The sequence below is a fragment of the Oryx dammah genome, unplaced genomic scaffold (genome assembly GCF_014754425.2).
Source record: "Oryx dammah isolate SB20612 unplaced genomic scaffold, SCBI_Odam_1.1 HiC_scaffold_15, whole genome shotgun sequence".
In the NCBI taxonomy this organism is placed as follows: Eukaryota; Metazoa; Chordata; class Mammalia; order Artiodactyla; family Bovidae; genus Oryx; species Oryx dammah.
This window is the reverse complement of record NW_024070199.1, coordinates 30,854,732-30,873,869: the sequence shown is the minus strand read 5'-3', so window position 1 is coordinate 30,873,869 and position 19,138 is coordinate 30,854,732. Positions and strand designations below refer to the sequence as shown.

Here is a 19,138-nt window from a genome sequence, read left to right as displayed (position 1 = left end):
TGTGATCCACACAGTCAAAGGCTTTGGCATAGTCAATAAAGCAGAAATAGATGTTTTTCTGGAACTCTCGCTTTTTCGATGATCCAGCAGCTGTTGGCAATTTGATCTCTGGTTCCTCTGCCTTTTCTAAAACCAGCTTGAACATCTGGAAGTTCACGGTTCATGTACAGCTGAAGCCTGGCTTGGAGAATTTTGAGCATTACTTAACTAGAGTGTGAGATGAGTGCAATTGTGCAGTAGTTTGAGCATTCTTTGGCATTGCTTTTCTTTGGGATTGAAATGAAAACTGACCTTTTCCAGTCCTGTGGCCACTGCTGAGTTTTCCAAATTTGCTGGAATATTGAGTGCAGCACTTTCACAGCATAATCTTTCAGGATTTGAAATAGCTCAACTGGAATTCCATTACCTCCACTAGCTTTGTTCGTAGTGATGCTTTCTAAGGCTCACTTGACTTCACATTCCAGGATGTCTGGCTCTAGGTGAGTGATCACACCATTGTGATTATCTTGGTCATGAAGATCTTTTTTGTTCAGTTCTTCTGTGTATTCTTGCCACCTCTTCTTAATATCTTCTGCTTCTGTTAGGTCCAGACCATGTCTGTCCTTTATCGAGCCCATCTTTGCATGAAATGTTCCCTTGGTATCTCTAATTTTCTTGAAGAGATCTCTAGTCTTTCCCATTCTGTTGTCTTCCTCTATTTCTTTGCATTGATTGCTGAGGGAAGCTTTCTTATCTCCTCTTGCTATTCTTTGGAACTCTGCATTCAGATGCGTCTATCTTTCCTTTTCTCCTTTGCTTTTCGCTTCTCTTCTTTTCACTATTTGTAGGGCCTTCCAGACAGCCATTTTGCTTTTTTTGCATTTCTTTTTTGCATTGCTTTTCGCTTCTCTTCTTTTCAGCTATTTGTAAGGCCTTCCAGACAGCCATTTTGCTTTTTTTGCATTTCTTTTCCATGGGGATGGTCCTGGTCCCTGTCTCCTGTACAGTGTCAGGAACCTCCGTCCATAGTTCATCAGGCACTCTATCAGATCTAGTCCCTTAAATTTATTTCTCATTTCCACTGTATAATCATAAGGGATTTGATTTAGGTCATACCTGAATGGTCTAGTGGTTTTCCCCACTTTCTTCAATTTAAGTCTGAATTTGGTAATAAGGAGTTTATGATCTGAGCCACAGTCAGCTCCCAGTCTTGTTTTTGCTGACTGTATAGAGCTTCTCCATCTTTGGCTGCAAAGAATATAATCAATTTGATTTCGGTGTTGACCTGGTGATGCATAGTCCATGTGTAGAGTCTTCTCTTGTGTTGTTGGAAGAGAGTGTTTGCTATGACCAGTGCGTTCTCTTGGCAGAACTCTATTAGCCTTTGCCCTGCTTCATTCCATATTCCAAAGCCAAATTTGCCTGTTACCCGAGGTGTTTCTTGACTTCCTAGTTTTGCATTCCAGTCCCCTATAATGAAAAGGACATCTTTTTTGGGTGTTAGTTCTAAAAGGTCTTGTAGGTCTTCACAGAACTGTTCAACTTCAGCTTTTTCAGCATTACTGGTTGGGGCATAGGCTTGGATTACCGTGATATTGAATGGTTTACCTTGGAAATGAACAGAGATCATTCTGTCATTTTTGAGATTGCATCCAAGTACTGCATTTTGGACTCTTTTGTTGACCATGATGGCTACTCCATTTCTTCTAAGGGATTCCTGCCCACAGTAGTAGATATAATGGTCACTGGAGTTAAATTCACCCATTCCAGTCCATTTTAGTTTGCTGATTCCTAGCATGTCGATGTTCACTCTTGCCATCTCCTGTTTGACCAGTTCCAATTTGCCTTGATTCATGGACCTGACATTCCAGGTTCCTATGCAATATTGCTCTGGAGGTCAAGGTGGCCCCAAATACCTGTCCTACAGCCTCACGCCTCGTTCCCTGTCCTGAGGTGTACTGACAGCATTTTTCTTTATTAAAACGCATCAGGGCTCATGCCTTCACTGTCACCTTCACTCATGTTGCAGAGCAAGATGGTGCCTATCAGATTCTCAATTTCTTGAAGAATGTAGGAGCAGCTTTGACAGACATGACTACAACAGATAAGCCCAAGCGGGGTCAGGGCAGGAAGACCAAAGTGCACGTTTCTAAGCAGCCCAGAATGGTGTCAGGGGCTGGGATGCCAGCGGGCACAGGGATGAGGAGAAAACAATGCTGCGGAATGATGCTGATACAGAGCAACGAAAACACGTTGCATCTCCATCAAGTATTCAAGTAAAGCCTGGGTAGGCGGCGGGGTGATGGAGGGGGAGAGGATTTGAGAAGCAGTGGGAACACTCAGCTCCAACATTGCCCACCAAGGATGCCTACGGACTGAGAAGGGGATGTGGTCTAGGATGCTGGGGCAGGCAGCTTCTGTCTTTAAAATGGTCCAGGTGATGCCAACACCTTTCCTTCTCTTGGAGAGCCATGGGTCAAGGAAGCTCACCAAGGCAAGGCCTTGGTTAACTCCTGTAACTGAGGAAATTTCACAACTAGACTTATCAACCGAACATCCATTATCCTTTAAGTTTACTGCACTCTTTCTTATCAACAGAGTATTACTCAAGATAGCGTGTCATTTTCTAAATCTCTTCTTTTCCTCTTTAATTAAAAAATTTTTTTTTTATTTAGTTGTTTTGGCTGTACTGTGTTTTTGTTGCTGTGGGAGGGGCTTTCTCTCTAGTTGTGGTGCATGGGCTTCTTGTTGTGGCAGTTTCTAGGGCAGGCTATAGAGCTTGGGCTCGGTAGTTGAGGCACATGGGTTTAGTTGATCTGAGGTTTGTGGAATCTTCCTGGACCAGGGATCGAACCCATGTCACAGACATTGGCAGGGGGATTCTCAACGACTGGACCACCAGGGAGGTCCTTCTCTCTGATTTTTAAAAATGTCATATTAAACACACATAAAATGTGTAATGCTGTGTAAATTATCAAGCACAGTAATGAAAAGAACATCTGTGAGGTCATCTAACATGCTTCTGGAAATGCAAGATCTGAGTACCCAAGTGAGGATCCTAATTTGGGGAGGGGGAGCCATAGTGGATATCAGTGAATCTCATCATATCATCTTAACAACTAGATGACGTCAGCTTCCTGAAAAATATGGGCCATTCTATGGGGTGGAGGATGGAACAGGGAGACGCGCCATAGAACCTGTCACTGCTGGGTGGGGACGGAACTGTGGAAATGGGCTCCAGTCTGCTTTAATTCCTACTAGGCTTTGTGATTTGGGTTTAATCTATCTGTGCCCCAGCTTTCTCATGTGCAAAACAGGAAGAATAACTGTGTGTGTGCTTAGTCGCTTGGTCGTGTCCAACTGTTTGTGACCTTTTGGACCGTAGTCCACCAGGCTCCTCTGTCCATGGGATTTCCTAGTCAAGAAAACTGGAGTGGGTTGCTATTTCCTTCTCCAGGGGATCTTTCTAACCCAGGGGTTGAACCTATGACTCCTACATTGCAGATGGATTCTTTACTCACTGGGTCATCAGAGAAGTCCTAATAATAATTGTACCAACTACATAAGGTGATTATGAAGTGTAAAGATGAAGTGAATAGAAGAGTTCTTAGCACAAGCCCTCACTGAACGGCAGCTGTTACATTTATGGGGCAAGGGGAGGGGTGATAATAAAGGTCAGGAAAGGAGGTCTGAATGAGCAGGAGTTAACCTTCCTGCAACATGACTTTCCCTTGTTCTGGTTCTGCCCTTGGCCTCTTTCTCATCAGCACCCATAGCAAGAGGACCCAGATCTGAAGGGCTTCCAAGGGGAGTCTAAGCCAATAAAAAATGGGGCAAAAGCATGACATGGAACCATCTCCTTGTGACTGAAACTGGTTCTCAGTAAGCTCTTCCCTCTACTTCTGCCTGGAAGGAATCATGCTGGAGTCAAATGAAGGGGAAATTATGGCAAACAGAGAAGAAAAGGCAGTCCTGAGTCGAGCTCTTCAGTGGCTGAGGCCACAACCTCACTCTTGTCTTTAGAAACATCACAAAGGGTGAGTTTTACAGTAAGCTCTTGGGGAGTGGTTTAAGGCACTTTGTCTATAATTTTCATCCATTCCTTCATCCATCTATCCATCCATCCATTCATCATTGATCCATCAATCCATCCACTCATCCATTCATCTATCCATCCACTCATCATTGATCCATTGATCCATCCATCCATCTATCCAACGGCCTTTTCTAAGGCATAGTCCCTGCCTACAAGATGCTTCAAGACTTACAAGACCAAAGGCTGTTGGACAGACTATCAGGATGCTGTCCTGGAAGGCTGGTGGGCACAAGCAAGGTGCCATGGGGCAGAGGTGGCTAAGGAGACATCATCTGACCTGGATCATCAAGTGTGAGTGTAGCTCACAGAGTATGGATTGGGTGGGGGTGAGACAACCAAGGAAAGTATACCAGGCAAAGCGATAACAGGAAACACTCAAAGTTCGGTTTGAAAATAGTCCAGACAGGAATCCATTCACATTTGAAGGATACAATTTGGGGGGGGGGGGGCATGTATCAGAACTTAAGTGTGCAAGACTTTTGCTGGCCAAGCTGTCATGCCCTAGACCCTTAATTGACTTTGGCCATACTAGGTGATGCCTCTGGCCATCCTGCATGGCCGGACCTAGATGGCCTGCAAACATACACACCCTGGAGAAGGTGGGTTTTGCCTCACAATCCATCAGGCGATTGTGGCACAGTCAACTGATGTGAGCGGCTGGGGGACACAGGACAGCAGTGGCTGCTGGGCTCCCGGCAGTTATACAGTTGTGTCTGCCTGGCTCCCCAGCCCCAGGGTTCAAACTGACATGCTCCTACCTTGGAATTGTTCTCTGAGGTGAGAGAGACCTATGATGGTGGATTTCTTTAAAAGTCATCAATTAATCAAACAGAAATGGAAGAGAATGTTCATCAGAAGGTATCTATGTTTATATGTTCGTTTAAAAAAAAACTCCAAATGAATAAGATGTGCACAATTAGAATTATTCCTGAGATGGAGAAGCTCCTTCAAGTAAGTGGGTTTCTGCCTTAGCTGGAACTAAAAACGCTCCAGCGAAATCCATCTCTACCTGCCTCTAACAGCGATGGTGCGACACGGAAAGTTGCTTGCTTCATTATCCTGGAACAAATTTACGCTTGTCTGAGGAAACGGGCTAAGTGTTTCCAATCATTTTAGAGAAAGCGTGTCCTCGTCGCTGTGGAACCCACACATGCGATAACAGCACACACGGAACAAAATAACAGTTCTTTTACTCAGAGAAAGGAAGGGTAATGGTTACTTAGAAAGTGTCCCAGACAAGCTGTCAAACTGAATTCAGAGAGCTGGAGTCTGACTCCAGGACAGGGCTGGCTGGCTCAGGTCTCTGGGGACTGGGGTTTCCTGCCTGCTCCAGCTTACAGACAAAGATTCTTTGTTTCCAAACCTCTCTCTCTCTCCTTCTCCCTCTCTCAATCTCTCTCCGGTGAAAACACACACACACACACACACACACACACACACACACAGCATGCAGCTCTCCAAAGAGGGTCAGATCGAAAGTAGACAAAACATTAACTCTGGAATTTCAAAGGAAAACAATTTAAAAAAAAAAAACAGAGAGAGCAAGCTACCGTCTGTTCTAGAATCATAAATCTTGCCTTTGGACGCAGAAATAGCACACACTCACACACACACGGACTCAGCAATCATCCTTGCTAAAAATGGATTAGGGCTATTTCATCATAAAGGAAAAACATATAATGACAAAGTTCTTAACAGGCCCTCCCGGGAGGCCTCGATACCCTCACGTTTTAAGTGCACGTTAGCGGACACAGACGGAGCCTGCGGAGCCACACAACCTGCTCCATGAGAGATGTTATTTACTCCCTAAAAATAACAGGCCATTACCTCACAGCATTACTGGCCTTTTCCTTCAGGCACACGTGTTCCAGACCAACCCCTTGCAGGGAAATGCACACAGGCCGAAGGCCCTGCCAAACACACGCTCACCCCGCCTAGACTCTCACTCAGGATGCTGCCTCGACCCCATCCCCTACGCTGAACCCCTAACCTGCTACCCTTGTTCACAGCCACACACACAGGGCACGGGAATCAATATTCTGCATGCATCCACATCTTCTCCATCAAAGCAAAACTTCTTGCAGCATCTTTTAAATCATGGAAAATGTCAAAGATGTAGGAAAGCAGAGAGAAAGATGTATTGCACTGGCGAGGACCCTTCAGCTTTAACAGGCATGAACTCACGGCCAGCCTGACTCCAGCTCTCCCCCGCATCTACCCAGGCCCCCTCTCTGCCCCAACTACTTTGAAGCAAATCCCTGGTTCCTTTGCTAAGCTTCCTTCTCACAGAGTGAGACTGTACCTGTCTATCAGTTTCATGAACAGCACTGAGAGTCCCCCCCCAAGCCTCCCCTACTATGCACACGTCACAAAACTGGACCTTGGTGCTCCCAAGGGGTACACTGAAGCACACCAGGGGAGAGCACTGGGTCCTGTCCCCCAAACCCAGCCCGTGCCCATGCAGGCCCGACACAGGACAGACCCAGATGCGGTGCCTGGTGTCTTTGATGCCACCTCCTCTTCTTCAATACCCATTTCCAGCGCCACTATGCTGGGTCCTTCCAGATCTTCTCCCACCTTTCACTACGATCTCTATCATTAAATCATCAAGGACACCCCGTAGGGGCTGCAAATGCAGGGGGTAGTGGTGAGACGTGGTGTTGTATCAGCCAGAAACAACACATAGCATTGACTTACTGGCCCATCTGTCTCTGACTACAACCCCTTGAGGGTAGCTGGCTGGGTACCACATTTCTGAGGCTCAGCCTGGCATTTCATACATAGTGGGTTCTTAATAAATGAAGAGATGTGTGAATGGGTGGAGGAGGGCATGAGTTCTGACTAAGGTCCTAGGTGAAGCTCTTCACCCTCTGTGTGGTCGTGGGGGGACCACGCCTTCTCTTGCCTCCCACTGCCTCTGTCCCATGAAAGGTTCAGAGTGAATGGTCCACTTTAACACTGAATGATTTTCCAACTCTTCATTACTCTTAGGGAGCTTCTTGTAGGTCGCATGCATTTTTCCATTTGATCAAAGCAGTTTCATATTATTCCTTAATCGTTCCACATGTGAATATCCCTGCTGAGATTTTAAACAACTTGTCCATCTCATCTACAGTGTTACCATGCCATCTAATATGGTGTCCTTCACAACCCTGGGCATTATGTCAATAGGTAGTAAGCCGGCAAGAGTATTCTAATGATTTTGTGATAATACTACCAATTACTACTGTAATTCATGGAGCTAAGACACTGAACACTTACTGCTGTGTCAGACACCTGGTAAAAGATTTATGCATACAATATCACCCCTGAAGGGGCCTTAAGCCTGTCCTCATTCTACCCATGAGGAAACTGAGGTAGAAAAAAAGTAAATGACTTGACCAAGGTCACCTAGCTTGAGCCCAGAGCCTGAGTTTTAAACCAATATGCTATAAGGCTGAAATATGAGATGAACACCTGCTTTGGGGAAATTTAAAGCATCAATTAAAGAATGTTTAAAATGTCACATGCTTGATGCAAACTATTACATAAAGAATGGATAACCCACAAGGTCCTTCCATATTGCACGGGGAACTATATTCAACATCCCATGATGAATTGTAATGGGAAAGAAGAAAAAGATTGTATAAATGTGTATAACTGAGTTACTATGCTATATAGCAGAATTAACACAACATTGTAAATCAACGATACTTCAATAAAATAAATTTTTAAAAAAGATGTCAGATGCTTAAATGCTGAGATGAGAAGCAGACCAGAGGGAGGAAAGAACAGTAGGGACGTATGTTTGAGTCCTGCTCTGTCCCGAGACGTCGGGGACTTCAAGTGAACCCTGTAACCTCTCTGTGCCTAGTTTTCATGATCTGCAGATCCAGGGTGATAATAATACCAGCCCTGCCAGCTCATGGGGATGGAGGGTGAGCGGTGCAAATGAGATAACAGACCTGCAAATGCTCAGCAAACAATGAGGGTCTGCAGAATGATGGTGCTGGCTGTAACACAGGCCCCAACATCTGGAAATCTCCTCGAGCCAGCAGTGCTCTCCTTAGCATGATCTTCAGCAGTGGTTAGGCGTTTCACTCTGAAGGACATGGAAGGCTGGTTCTCTCTCCCACACTGAGCGTGCGAGCAGACAGACTTTTTATCCATCAGCTCAGGTGACGGCAGGCCAGGGCTGTTCCGCAGGCCGCCAGCGAACCACATGGAGGAGGAGCAGTTTGCATTCCACAGCAGGTCCTGAAAGGCTTCCCGGGCTGAGGACAGAGGCTCAGGCTCCACGGGCTGGGCTTATGGTTTATGAGTTCCAGGAGTTCATAAACAACGAGCTCAGTATCCTCCGACTTTCGGAGAGTCAGAGGCATTTAAATGTGTCTGGCACGAGGAGCTGAGGACATGAGGTTTAGGATGCAAAGCAGCATTGCAGGGGTGTGCTGGAAGGGCTCAGGGCAGGGCTGCTCTGACCTGCATCCAGGACGGACACACTCACCCCTGGGCGTGGAGGTCAGAGGATGTCACTATGTGCTCGAAACAGCCATTTAACTTCCAGAACCCCAGTGCCCTCCTGATAAAATCAGGTTGCCAACTCCAATCCCAATTACTAATTTTTTTTTTTTTTTTTTAATTTTTGGCTGCGCTGTGTGGCAGGTAAGATCTAGTTCCTCAACCAGGGATTGAACCCTTGCCTCCTGCATTGGAAGCATGAAGTCTAAAGCAGTGGACCACCAGAGAAGTTTCCCAAATACTATTTAGATACCTATGGTGAGAACATATAAGAAAGAGATTTCTGAGGGCTGAAGTGATGGACTCAGGTAAGGCTCAGGTCAAGATCAATAAAGATTAACCTCATCAATGACAAGGATGAAATAGAACAAATCTTCCTGTGGTTAAGTCAACCTCTTCTTCCATAAGTACACCAGGAGGTCCTGCCCTTCCTTTTTGAGGTTGGTTTGGGGCCAGGAAAAATCAAGGTCAACCATCCAGTGTGTTTCCAAGAAAACCTGGGTGGCTAGGAGATGGGCCTCCCTCCCCTCTTTCTGATTCATGTCTGCCCTGTAGGACAGCACTGCTCAATTGTGGCTGCAGGTTTAAGAGTAACCTGGAGATCTTGAAAAAATTCCCAATCCCACCTGTAACTCCTAGAGATTCTGAATCAGTAAGTTGTGTTTGGGACCTGGGCATCAGAATTTTAAAATATTTTTTATTTTGACTTTTCCAGTATTTTTTTCCAGTTATATAATACATATTCAGATTATATACATACATATATATATATATACATATATATATAATTCATAGGCAAAGAAAACAAACTTATGGTTACCAAAGGGGAAGGGATAAATTAGGATTATTATACAGTAAATTCCTGTTGCTATTTTATACACAGTGGTATGTATCTGTTAATCTCATACTCCTAATTTATCCCTTTCCCCTTTGGTAACCACAAGTTTGTCTTCTATGCCTATGAATCTGTTTCTTTTTTGTAAATAGATTCAATTATATTATTTTTAGATTCTATATGGAAGTGATACCATATAATATTTGTCTTTCACTTCACTTGGTTGGATAATTTCTAGGTCCATCCATGTGGCTGCAAATGACATTATTTCATTCTTTTTTAATAGCTAATATTCCATGGTATATAGAACACATCTTTTTTATTCATCCATCTGTTGATGGGCACTTGGGTTGATTCCCTGTCTCGGCTATTATAGATAGTGACGCTATGAACATTGGGGTGTGCGTATCTTTTCGAATTAGTGTTCTTGTCTTTTCTGGATTTATGCCCAGGAGTGGGACTGCTGGATTATATTGTAGCTCTGGATTTAGTTTTTAAGGACTCTACATACTGTTTTCCATAGTGGCTGCACCAATTTGTGTTCCCACCAACAGCATAGGAGGGTTTCCTTATCTCCACATCCCCTCCAGCAGACGCAGATTTTTTGATGATGACCGCTCTGACTGTTGTGTGGTGTAACCTCACTGTGGTTTTGATATGCCTTGCTCTAATAATTAGCAATGCTGAACATCTTTTCATGTGTTTTTGCAGTTTTCATTAAGGTAAAACATACGTTACATAAAATTTACCATTTTGCTCATCTTTCAGTGTACATTCCAGTGGCATTAAAGTACATTCACATTGTCCAACCATCATCACTATCAGAACTCTTTCATCTTGCCAAACTGAAACGCCATGTGCCCATTAAACAATAATGTCCCATTCTTCCCTCCTTCTAGCCCCTGGCAACCACCCTGCTACTTCTCTAGTCTCTATTAATTTGTTGACTTAAGGTTCCTCCTGTGAGTGGAGTCATACAACATTTGTCCTAGGGCATCAGTTATTTTACGAAGTTCTCCAGCTCATTCTCTGCTCATTTAGGACGAGGGAGTAAGCCAAGTGGGGGCTTTGTATGAAGTCACTTTTGGGAAGAGAGGACAATGCATGGATGTGGTTGGAGATGATAGTGAGAAAATTGTAGGGACAGAGAAACATAATGGAAAAAATTCAAGTCTCCACCCACACTACAGTTAGACAAGGTGTTGCTTTCATGAAAAGCCAGCTAGAAGGGAAATGCTGTGTATGTCAGGAGGACGATCTGAAGCAAGGGATTCTGAATCCTACAACTTGGGTTTGAATCCTTGTTCTGCTGTTAAATAGCTATGTGTCTTTCAAGTAACCACTAACAGTCCTGAACCTCAGTTTCTCTATCTGAAAAACAAGACTGATTCTGTCTACCTTGCGGGACGTTGCCAGACTTAAAAGCAGAGGCAAAGCTTATGAGAGTGCCTGGGGCACAGCAAAATCCTGTACAGGTGACAGTGGAGGCTGCTCTTGCCAATGGGTAATAACTGTTGCAGTTGTTCAGGAGCTATACGTCATGTCCGACTCTGTGACCCCATGAACTGCAGCATTCCAAGCTTCCCTGTCCTTCACTGTCTCCTGGAGTCTGCTCCAGTTCATGTCCATTGAGTCAGTGATGCTACCTAACCATCTCATCATCTCAACAATTGCTTCCATTCTAATTTATTTTCTAACAGCATTAGCCTTGGTAACAGGTAGAGAGAGGATAATTGTTCTAGCTGGGTCCAATCTGTGACCACAGAATATTTAATTTTAAAAAGGTTAGGGACTTCCCTGACAGTCCAGTGGTTATGACTTTGCCTTCCAATGCAGGGGATGTAGGTTTGATCCCTGGTCGGGGAGTTAAGATCCCACACGCCTTGGGGCCAAAAAACTAGAACATGAACAACAGAAGCAAAATTGTAATAAACTCGATAAAGACTTTACAAATGGTCCACATCAAAAAAAAAAAAAAAAACTTAAAAAAAGCTTAAAGACTGTTACAAATTGATTTTTAAAAGCTAGTCTTACTTCCTGGGCACCAATAACCCTTAGAGAGTACAACAGTTTTCAAGAGACAAGCTGGAAGGGTGATTATGCCATTTTAAAGTAAAAAGGCATTCTCACTGGATAAGCACAGTGAAGGCGCATTCACAGAAGAGTTCACCTCCTCAACTTCTTTCTTTTGTGCTTGATGCCAGCACCTGTCCTTTGTGAAACACACACACACACCCCACACACACACAGAGCTCTGGATCTCTTGAGGGGCTCTGGGTTTCTTTGGGGCTGTGCGTGTACCTTATTCAAAGAAGGCGGAGCTAAGGTTGCACCATGCCTTTTCTTTATTTTTCCATTTAAAATTTTAAGAACTCAAGATTGCTCTTAGACAAAAGCAGAAGAGAGAGGGGTGGGTGGAGGGTGAAAGGGAGGGAGGGAGGAGTGTGGCTAGTTTTGTCTTGCTAATGTACTTTTGTTTTGTGGACCATGGGCCGTTTAGACAGATTTGGACCACCTCTTGAGGGGGGAGCCGCTGGAGCAGCAAGACATTTCAAGTGGAAAGCTTTACGGGTGGACAAAAGATGCACCTGCAAAGCGCAGACGTCTCCGGAGACCAGGGCCAATGCTGGGAGATAAATGCCCGGCGCCACCTGACTGAGGGTCTGGCAGCGCTCGCTTGCCTGGAGACTGCAGTTCATTCATTTCAGAAGAGGAGCAGCTCCTGCAGAAGCCCCAGAGAGCCCAGCACAGCACGGTACACCCACAGAAGGACCCAGGAAAGGAAGGGGCATAGTGCAGGTAGAGGGCAGGCTGAGAGCTAAGACCCCTGCAGGAGTCATGAGTCAATAACCAGCGCAATAACAATCAGTCAATAATCAGTTCAACCCAGACACACTTGCTTCTTAACAGAAATCTGTATTTAAAGTCCAATATCGGATACCCGCCCACTCCAATATCGGATACCCACCCACTCCAATATCGGATACCCGCCCACTCCAATATCGGTCCACCCCACAGTCTCACTGGTTAGTCCTGCTGTCATCAGCGGGTCTCAGCCTGTAGCCCTGCATGAGCTTCAGGGGTCTCCTGCCTGCCTTCTTTCACCCTTTCCTTCCTCCCTCTCTTCCTTCTTCCTTGCAAAAGTGGATCCCTACCTGCAGGTGAAGTGAAAGCTCAGTAAGCAAACCAGATCAGAGCAGAGGTGGGACCCTGGATGGAAGCAGAGCCTCACCTGAGGCTGCAGGGTCATCTCCTTAAAACCCAAGAACTCCAAAGTCAGGGAGGATTCTTACTGGCTTCTGTGTGTGTGTACTCAGTTACTTCAGTCATGTCCAACTGTTTTGAGATCCTATGAACCGTAGCCTGCCAGGCTCCTCTGTCCATGGGATTCTCCAGGCAAGAATACTAGAGTGGGTTGCCATTCCCTTCTCCAAGGGATTTTCCCAACCCAGGGATTGAATCCCAGTCTCCTGCATTGCAGGCAGATTCTTTACCACCGAGCTACCAGGGAAGCCCTCTTACTGGCTTAATTTGGCCCTTTTACTTGACAGGAAGTTGAGGTTCAGGGCATGAAGTGATTTCCCCAAAGTAAACCAGAGGTGTTCTGACCTCAGTCTAATGTGTTTGTCATTGTAGCACATTTTTTCTTTTATGGATGTCTGCAATGTGATGGTTAAGTGGGTCACCTAATAAAATGCGGCTTGGACTGTACAATGAGTCAATATGACTTCAGGTTTTTTATGGCAAAAGCCAGTAACTCTGATTTTGAAAGAAAACAGTAGCATAAATAGGACTGGCCCAGGGTGGGGTAGGAGGTGAAGAAAGTTACAGAAAACCAGGAAAGTTCACAAAAAGATTCATTATGTTGAATACTTCCTCCACAGAACTGTCTGGTCATCATCTGATTATAAATTGTTAACAGGAAACAGGAAGTCTCATGTGATGGAAGGTGTGAACTTGGTCAAAACACCCAAGCTCTCTGGGTCTCTGTTTCCTCCATGACAATTTTGAACTAAATGGTCTCTAAGATTCTTCCCGTAGAAGAGCCTTATGTTTCTCTGCAATATTACTCTGTGCTAATTCCATGTAACCAATATCGACAACTTCCACCTTCATTCATTCTATGTGGCAGGTTGCATTAAAGAAAAAGTATTAAAGGAGAGAGAGCCAAGGAAGACAGTGCTCATCATACTCCTACTCATCCTTCAAAGCCCCACTCAAAATGCCCCTCCTCCAGGAAATTTTTCTTTTGCCTCGGGCAGATATTTTTCACTCACATTTTTTTTCTCCCTTAAACCAGGTCCTATGAATTATTCACTTGTTTAAACGCCCAGAATCTAACAGTATCTGGAGTAGGAAATCTCCACAATACTGTTTCACAAATAGAGATGATGAGAAATGTATTATAATGTTTGCTAAAACCCTCACCAGAGAAAACCATTTTCTGAGATGATATTCTTTCTCTCTCAACCAAACCAAACCAAACCAAGAGAACTAGACCATATCCCCAAGTCAGCACTTTAAAAATGAATTGGTAGTGCTAAAATGTCTTACCAAAAAAACCCCTGAAAATGTGACACTGCAAGAATCCTCACAATCTTTACTTCATTTTCTTCAACCGAGAAAGCCCCTGCCTTTCAGCTTTGAAAGTGAGTAGCATCCATTTCCTTCCAAGAGCAACATGCTTTCTTTCATGGAGTAACAGCCTCAGGTCATATTTTTATGATATTATCACAAGATATTTTACACCCCTGTCATGTTTTTGCAATGAGCAGCACAAAGGGGATCAGCTTAGGCTTCTAAAAAAGCCAAGTGGAAAGAGACTTGGGGCCCACATTTGAGCTTCCCCACCACAGTCTTCCCATCACAGACAGTCCTGGACTGGTACAGAGGACCCTTCTACAACTCTACACGCCTGAGAGAACACACTCACCTTCCTTGACATTCAGCCGTGAGGACGGGTCCGTGTGGGAGGTTGTGTTATAGGCCAACAGTGAACCTGAAAGGCGAAGCAAAAACATCAGTTGTGTCCCAGACAAACTTCCGAGATTAAGACCAGGAAAGGGGATGGATGAGAATGAATAGGGGAGGGGAGGAGACAGGGAGAATGGAGGGACAGATGACTCCTTGAGAGAAGGAAAAAGTTAATGCCAGCCGTTTGGGGGGCCAACATGCAAGACTGTCACGGGTTCCTGGGGTCAAGGTCCGAGGAAGCTAGGACAGAATGCTCATGGGTGGGTCACACACAAGCCCTTGCATCGGCCATGATTAAGGATCTGGAGTTCCTGGGTCACTACAACCCAGCAGGGACACATGGTTGCAGGCATCGTTCTGGTCCTGTGACCGACTCCCTGTGTGACCGTGAATGAGCGACTTTACTGGTCTGCCCCTTGATTTCTTCATCTTGAACTGCAAGAAGGACTGGCAAACGTTTTATCAAGATCAGATAGTAAATACCACCTCTGTGGAACATCTCTCTGTTTTGTCCACGGGCAAATGCTGGCCAGATCCGGCTGCCGCTGGCACGGCCATGCCCTGGAGGAGAGGCCTGGCCAGGTCCTTCCTGCTCTGATGTCCTTTGGGTTGACAGGTGGGCGACGTGCTTGGATGGTCACGTCGGTGGAGGGAGTGCTGGGAGCTGGGGATGGGATGGGGGTGGCAGCGCCCCTCAGAGCAACTTGTGTCTCCCTTTACTCATGTCTAAGAGAACACAACTAGACATAAGCCATAATACACTGAATTTCCTGTCATCGAAGGTTGCTGATATACAATCTTTTAAAATTAAATGTTCATGCGGAACTACTCTTAGCAAACACTCGTCTGCGCATTTTCTAGTTTTCTCTTTTCTCGCATGTAAAAAAAAAAAAATTCCCCCTCTTTCTTAAAACCTAGGCTTCCCAGGTAGCATTAGTGGTAAAGAACCTGTCTGCCGATGCCGGAGAGGCAAGTTCTATCACTGAGTCAGGACGATCCCCTGGGGGAGGAAATGGCAACCTCCTCTAGTATCCTTCCCCAGGAAATCCCATGGAGAGAGGAGTGTGGAGGACTATACAGTCCATGGGGTCGCAAAGAGTTGGGACATGACTGAGCAACTGAGCCCATTCCTAAAACTGGGCTCGTTCCTCTGTTTCCAGCAAGCCCAGGAGCTTTATTTTGGGAAATGTAGGCATTTTTGCCCTCCGCCTTGAGGCTCTGAAGTTTGATCCAGAGGGCTAGAATCTGTTTTTACAAAGGACGCGAGAGGCTGGACATGAGTGTTGGAGGCTAAAAAGTCTTTCTAAACAATCCTTTCCCTGATCCCTGGGACCAAGTGGACAGACTTGGGTGCCAGGGCTCTGGAGCAGGGAATGGACTGCCAGACATTCCTATTTTTAGCCTCAAGTCACGGAAGGGACACGGAATGAAGCGCCTGCCTCACCCAGCCGTGGGCGTTTGGTTGTGTGCATCAGAGAAGTTGTGGGCCCTTTCAGGCCGGGCGACCAAGAGAATTTTGGAAGAACTATCCAACTGGCTAGAATCACTGACTCTGGGCTTGGGCGACTATGCCTTTCAGCTCTGAAACAGTTCCAGGCAAAAAAAGAAAAAAAAAAAAAGGTGCAAGGATGCTGGTGGGATTTAGATAGTTTTGTGCCAAAGTGTGGCTAGGTGGAGATACTTTTAGAAAGAAGGCAGTCACATGCCTGGAATATCTGAGAACCGGATGCATTTGGTTATTCCATTCTCAAAGAAGTCAAAAACAAAGTGATTTTTGCACTTCATTTAATATAGATCTTTATGCGAATGAGAGTTTAGAGTCAGACCTCCCTCTCACCACTTACCAGCCTGGTGTCCTCCATCAATCTGTCTCATCTCTCCAAGCCACAGGTTCCTCCTCCATGAAACAGGATAATAATAACACCTACCTGATATAGTTGTTGTGACGACTGAATACACACAACTGACTGAAGTAATACACGCAACTGCTCGCAACAGACCTTGGCTCACAATGAGTGTTCAAAGCACGCTAGGCACTACCACAATTATTTTTACATCCCTGCTCCCGCAGACACCACAATGACACACAATAAACTCTTTATAAAAGAGCTCGCTGGGCATTTGTCTTATCCTCTGGAATTAGAGTTATGAATGAGTTCTGCTGCAATAAGAAGTAACCCTCCACGACTGGAAGGAGGTTACAGAAAGGAAGCAAACGTTCCGAGGGAAGCGAAAACAGTCTCCAGAGTAAGACCAAGAATGTCTGCCTCTCTGTCCCCGACATTCTCTGCCTCGGACAGAAACCTCATGGCTGGAGCAAATAAAGAAAAATGATGGTCTCAGAGGACCGAACTGCCTGAGTCATTAGCACAGATGTAGCAGAGAGCACGAAGCTTAGATAAACCGCATTTATTAAATTCTCCCCTTGGTGCAAGTTCTTCTTTGGGCACATGTGAATTCCACAGGAAACTCCCAGAAAGCCTAGAGAAAGGGTCATTTGACCTCGGCAAAGCCTGCGTGAAATACATATTTCATGGTAACCCCGGAGAAGGATTCTACCCTGAAGACTGTTCTTGGTTCAAATTCCCCCTCTAGAAGGAGAGGCTGCCTGCTTGCCTATGGAGGGCTGACTCGGGGAGTCTGACCTCCTTCCCAAGGGACCAACTTTTCCTTCTCTCCTCCTGTTTTTATTTAACCAGTTTATTTAGCCAGTTCCTCAGGCTACCCAGAGTGGCAAGGCGCTCTTTCCTTAAAGGAATTCATTTAGAGGCAGAAAGGTCCTCCCTGAAGCCTGGCCTCTCACTCCGTGCCTTGGGAATGTCTCCCTCCTGCTTTGGGGCCCCTTTTGTGTGCGGTGAACGCCTCCTCGTCAGAGGGAACAGGCTGTGCGGTGAGAAGGGAAGCCTACACTCTGTTGTCCTCTGCCGGATGCTTTCTCTCTGTTTTCTCACTTAATCCTCATACAGATGAGGGAATCAACATTCAGAGAAGTCAAGCAATCTGCCCAGGGTCACACAGCCAGCAAGCCCAGGAAACAGGATATCCATTCTGGTCTATCTACAAAACCTGCTCTCAGTCTGCCTCCAGGCTATATCTAAGAGACAGGCAGCACTCACTTAAGGTGCTGAAATCAGGACAATGGTTGCTTTGGGGAAAGAAGCGAGGGGTGTTGATGGAAGGGGACACACAGGGGCTTCCAGCCTCCTCCTTGACCTGGGGGTGCTCATATGAGTGAGTGGCTTCACACTGTGATAATTCTTTGACTTGTGCATTTATGATTTTTGCACTTCTCTCTGTTCAATACTTTAATTAAAACGTTTATTGCCTTCTCTGTTGATGTCTTTATACATGCATGCAGGCATCCATGTTTATCTACGTACTGGGGGCCCTGGAAAGCACGGAGGGGCTGCTGCTAATGGAACAGGCTTCCCCACGTTGAAAGCACAAGGACAAAATCATTTCCCATTGTCGAGTCCATCCGTCACTGGTACAGTATTTGGGATCTGAAAGAGGATGGAAATGAACAGAGGGAAGCTTGCAGGTGTGGGGAGCCCAACAATCAGGCTTTCTTCAGCCCCGTGCCCCCGCCCCCACAACGGACCTGGTCTTCATCTGGGGCACCTGCAGCCGAGACAATGACCGTCTGAGCACCAAAGGCTTTGTCTCCTGCCTTGCAGAGACCCCGCCAGCCCCACCGCCAGCCTATTGAAGCTGGGCTCCCTTTTCTCTGCGTTGCCATCAATGGCTCTGGCTGGAGGGTGCAGGTGGGGAGGGAGGAGGAAGGAGGCTCTGTGCTAGAAACAGCCTGGCTGATGGCTGAGTCTGGGGAAACCCGGCCTTTTGTTCTCCTTCACCCGTCAGACCCGGCCTGGAAGGGGTAATACTTCACCCACTTAATTGCCGGGACCCATCACCTTTGCCCGAACATCTGAGGAGGCCGGTGGGAGCTCCACAAAACGCAAAATGTGTTTTCCATTAAGTTTAAATTAAAAATGGGAATCAAGATAGATACCTTTGCTGTGGTCTCCCTGTCACCCAATATATTTCATGTCTCTAGTGCTGCCACTATTTCAAAACGCGATTTCTTAGCCTGTTTCCCATGTCAGATGCAGATAGACAGAACAGGACTTGCCGTAGAATGGAAAAAGGCTCTTCTGCCTCCAGCCACCCCGCCGGGGACCCTTCAGGCCCAAACTCCCCCCAGTGGCCCTGGGTCTGAATTGCCACTGGGGACAGCTCCCACTTCCTCTGAGGTCTGTCCCAATCTTGCCGTATGACACCCAATCTCATTTCCCGCAGCCTAAGACTGTAAATACGGCCTCTGCCAAACGAGGTGTGCCTGCAAGAGATACTGATGGGGCCGCCTGGTGGGTCCAGGGTGTGGGGCGCCCCACGGAAGGCAGAAGGGCAGGACTGGCACCCAGATAGGTTATTCCTAAGCGGCCTCATTCCGGGAGGCCACAGGGAAGTTTTTCAGAAAGCATTTATCTCTAGGTACAAATGAAAACAGAAAATGCTGTGGGGAAAATGGCCCGGCCCTCCATGGGTGTGTGGCCAAGGCCTGAGGCTAACCCCACAGCAGGAGAGGGAAGACCATGTGGCCCAGGTAAGCGGGCACTCTCTATAAGGCCTGGCCTCTGACTTAGAGTGTGAGGCCATGAGCCTGGCTGCAGCCTGGGACTCAGGAAACCTGGGTCTTAGATACCAAGCCGCTCTCTACGGGCTGTGTGCCTTTGAACCGATTTCTGAAGCAC

The 19,138-nt window shown here is 46.1% G+C and overlaps 1 protein-coding gene across 2 annotated transcripts in view; it reads right to left on the bottom strand.

Moving 5' to 3' along the window:
- FLI1 (Fli-1 proto-oncogene, ETS transcription factor) overlaps positions 1 to 19,138 on the bottom strand; it is a 125,964-nt gene that overhangs the window by 19,764 nt on the left and 87,062 nt on the right. For both annotated transcript variants that reach the window (XM_040255655.1, XM_040255656.1), the window contains exon 5: positions 14,344 to 14,409. In XM_040255655.1, coding sequence (XP_040111589.1) covers positions 14,344 to 14,409 — 66 coding nt within the window. The remainder of the gene's footprint in view (positions 1 to 14,343; positions 14,410 to 19,138) is intronic.